Raw genomic sequence first — 1,825 nt, forward strand, 5'->3', positions numbered from 1 at the left:
GCAGCAGCAGCAGCAGCAGCAGCAGCAGCAGCTTTCCAGATGCCGAGAGTGGCTTCGCATATGTAATTGGTTCCGATTTTCTTTCTCTGTTACGCATAAATATATATATATAGTCAAATACATGTATAATATATTTATTTATGCTGAAGAGATTCTGGCACGGTGTGCACATATATAGTAACGATAATAGGAATAATTTATTATTTACAAGTTTATAATCATGTGAGACAAATTGAGTGAAAATATTGAACTATACCAAGTATATATAAATATACCAAAGAATATTTATTAATAAAATTCTTATAAACGTGATACCCGTTATTCTATATACCTCATTGTAAATCATGGTGTAGTTGTTTATTTGATTTAACAATACACATAATCTAAATACACAAATGTTTTAGTGCCGTATTGGCATTTCGACGGCCAGTACCACCACTCTTACTAACCAGAGTGAAATGGCTTGCATAACAATTGCACTTTCCCGATTAATGATATGTCACACCACACTTGTGGAGAATTTATATATACATGTATATATTATTATTTATCAAGAGTCCATAATAGAGATTGATAGAGATGATTTCTATCATGGACTCTTGATATATATATATATAGGGATAAGTAAAAATTAGAATAGAAATGGGCAGTTGAGATTGATACCGAACTTTAGGATTGTGAAGCTTCCCTCTCTGACTATTTTCAGCACTATAACCAAGAACAGGTGCTTTTAAGTCTTGCTTAGCCTACATTGAACCAGCTGGGAGGAGTTGGAATGGGGGCTGAAAGGGAGAAGACAGGCAACTTAGCATTCTGCAAGAAATTCCCATTTCACTTTGAGGTGCTGCAATCTTTAGAACACATCAAACTGCAAATTTATAATTAGCGTCAGGGGTAACGATTATAATTAATTGTAGGGTTGGGGTTGTAGTTAGTTTAAAAGTTAAGATTGGGTTTAGGGTAATGCTGCGGTTTGGTAAGCATAATCCCAATTCTAATACCAACTCTAACCTTGCTCACTAACCCTAATCCTAATTGTAACCATCCAGTAAACAATTGTATCAGCTCTCTTGTGCCTCTATATTCTAGATTCATTGGCTGGTATTTTTCATTATAAGTGTGGTACAGCATAATAAGAAATGCAAAAAATGTAAAATGTAATGCTACACAGCCTGCCTGATTAATGATTATGGCGCTAGCGATGTCATCAGAGGTCACAATGCCTGTCGTCTGCAGTACAAACATCAGCTGCTGTCCCAGCAGAGGGCGCTAGTGATGTCATCGCCGGACATGATTCCTGTCGTCTGCAGAGCGAAGAGGAGCTGGTCCCTCGCTGCACCGACGAAGCGATTCTGCAGAAATGCGGGCAGTCCACCCTTCCCATCCTCCAGAGTGTGCAGAGGAACTCGCATCACCCCTAACACCTAACAACATTGTATCATCATCCGTGAGGGCTTAGGCAGCATCCCTAACACCTAACAACACTGTATCATCATCCGTGAGGGCTTATGCAGCATCCCTAACACCTAACAACATTGTATCATCATCCGTGAGGGCTTATGCAGCAACCCTAACACCTAACAACATTGTATCATCATCCGTGAGGGCTTATGCAGCATCCCTAACACCTAACAACATTGTATCATCACCCGTGAGGGCTTATGCAGCATCCCTAACACCTAACAACTTTGTATCATCATCCGTGAGGGCTTATGCAGCATCCCTAACACCTAACAACATTGTATCATCATCCGTGAGGGCTTATGCAGCATCCCTAACACCTAACAACATTGTATCATCATCTAATAAGTATAATGATGACAGC

The 1,825-nt window shown here is 39.5% G+C and overlaps 2 protein-coding genes across 3 annotated transcripts in view; one reads left to right on the forward strand and one right to left on the reverse strand.

Moving 5' to 3' along the window:
* The window catches only part of LOC106812828 (voltage-dependent calcium channel subunit alpha-2/delta-3-like), an 18,328-nt gene extending 17,442 nt beyond the window's left edge, over positions 1-886 (forward strand). Inside the window, exon 18 of the mRNA XM_014816809.1 lies at positions 761-886. Within this exon, the coding sequence (XP_014672295.1) occupies positions 761-886 (126 nt within the window). The remainder of the gene's footprint in view (positions 1-760) is intronic.
* LOC106812833 (U8 snoRNA-decapping enzyme-like) overlaps positions 265-1,825 on the reverse strand; it is a 20,968-nt gene continuing 19,407 nt past the window's right edge. For both annotated transcript variants that reach the window (XM_014816815.1, XM_014816814.1), the window contains exon 6: positions 265-1,424. In XM_014816815.1, coding sequence (XP_014672301.1) covers positions 1,245-1,424 — 180 coding nt within the window. In that variant the 3' untranslated portion in view covers positions 265-1,244. The remainder of the gene's footprint in view (positions 1,425-1,825) is intronic.

The sequence above is a fragment of the Priapulus caudatus genome, unplaced genomic scaffold (genome assembly GCF_000485595.1).
Source record: "Priapulus caudatus unplaced genomic scaffold, Priapulus_caudatus-5.0.1 Scaffold691, whole genome shotgun sequence".
In the NCBI taxonomy this organism is placed as follows: Eukaryota; Metazoa; Priapulida; class Priapulimorpha; order Priapulimorphida; family Priapulidae; genus Priapulus; species Priapulus caudatus.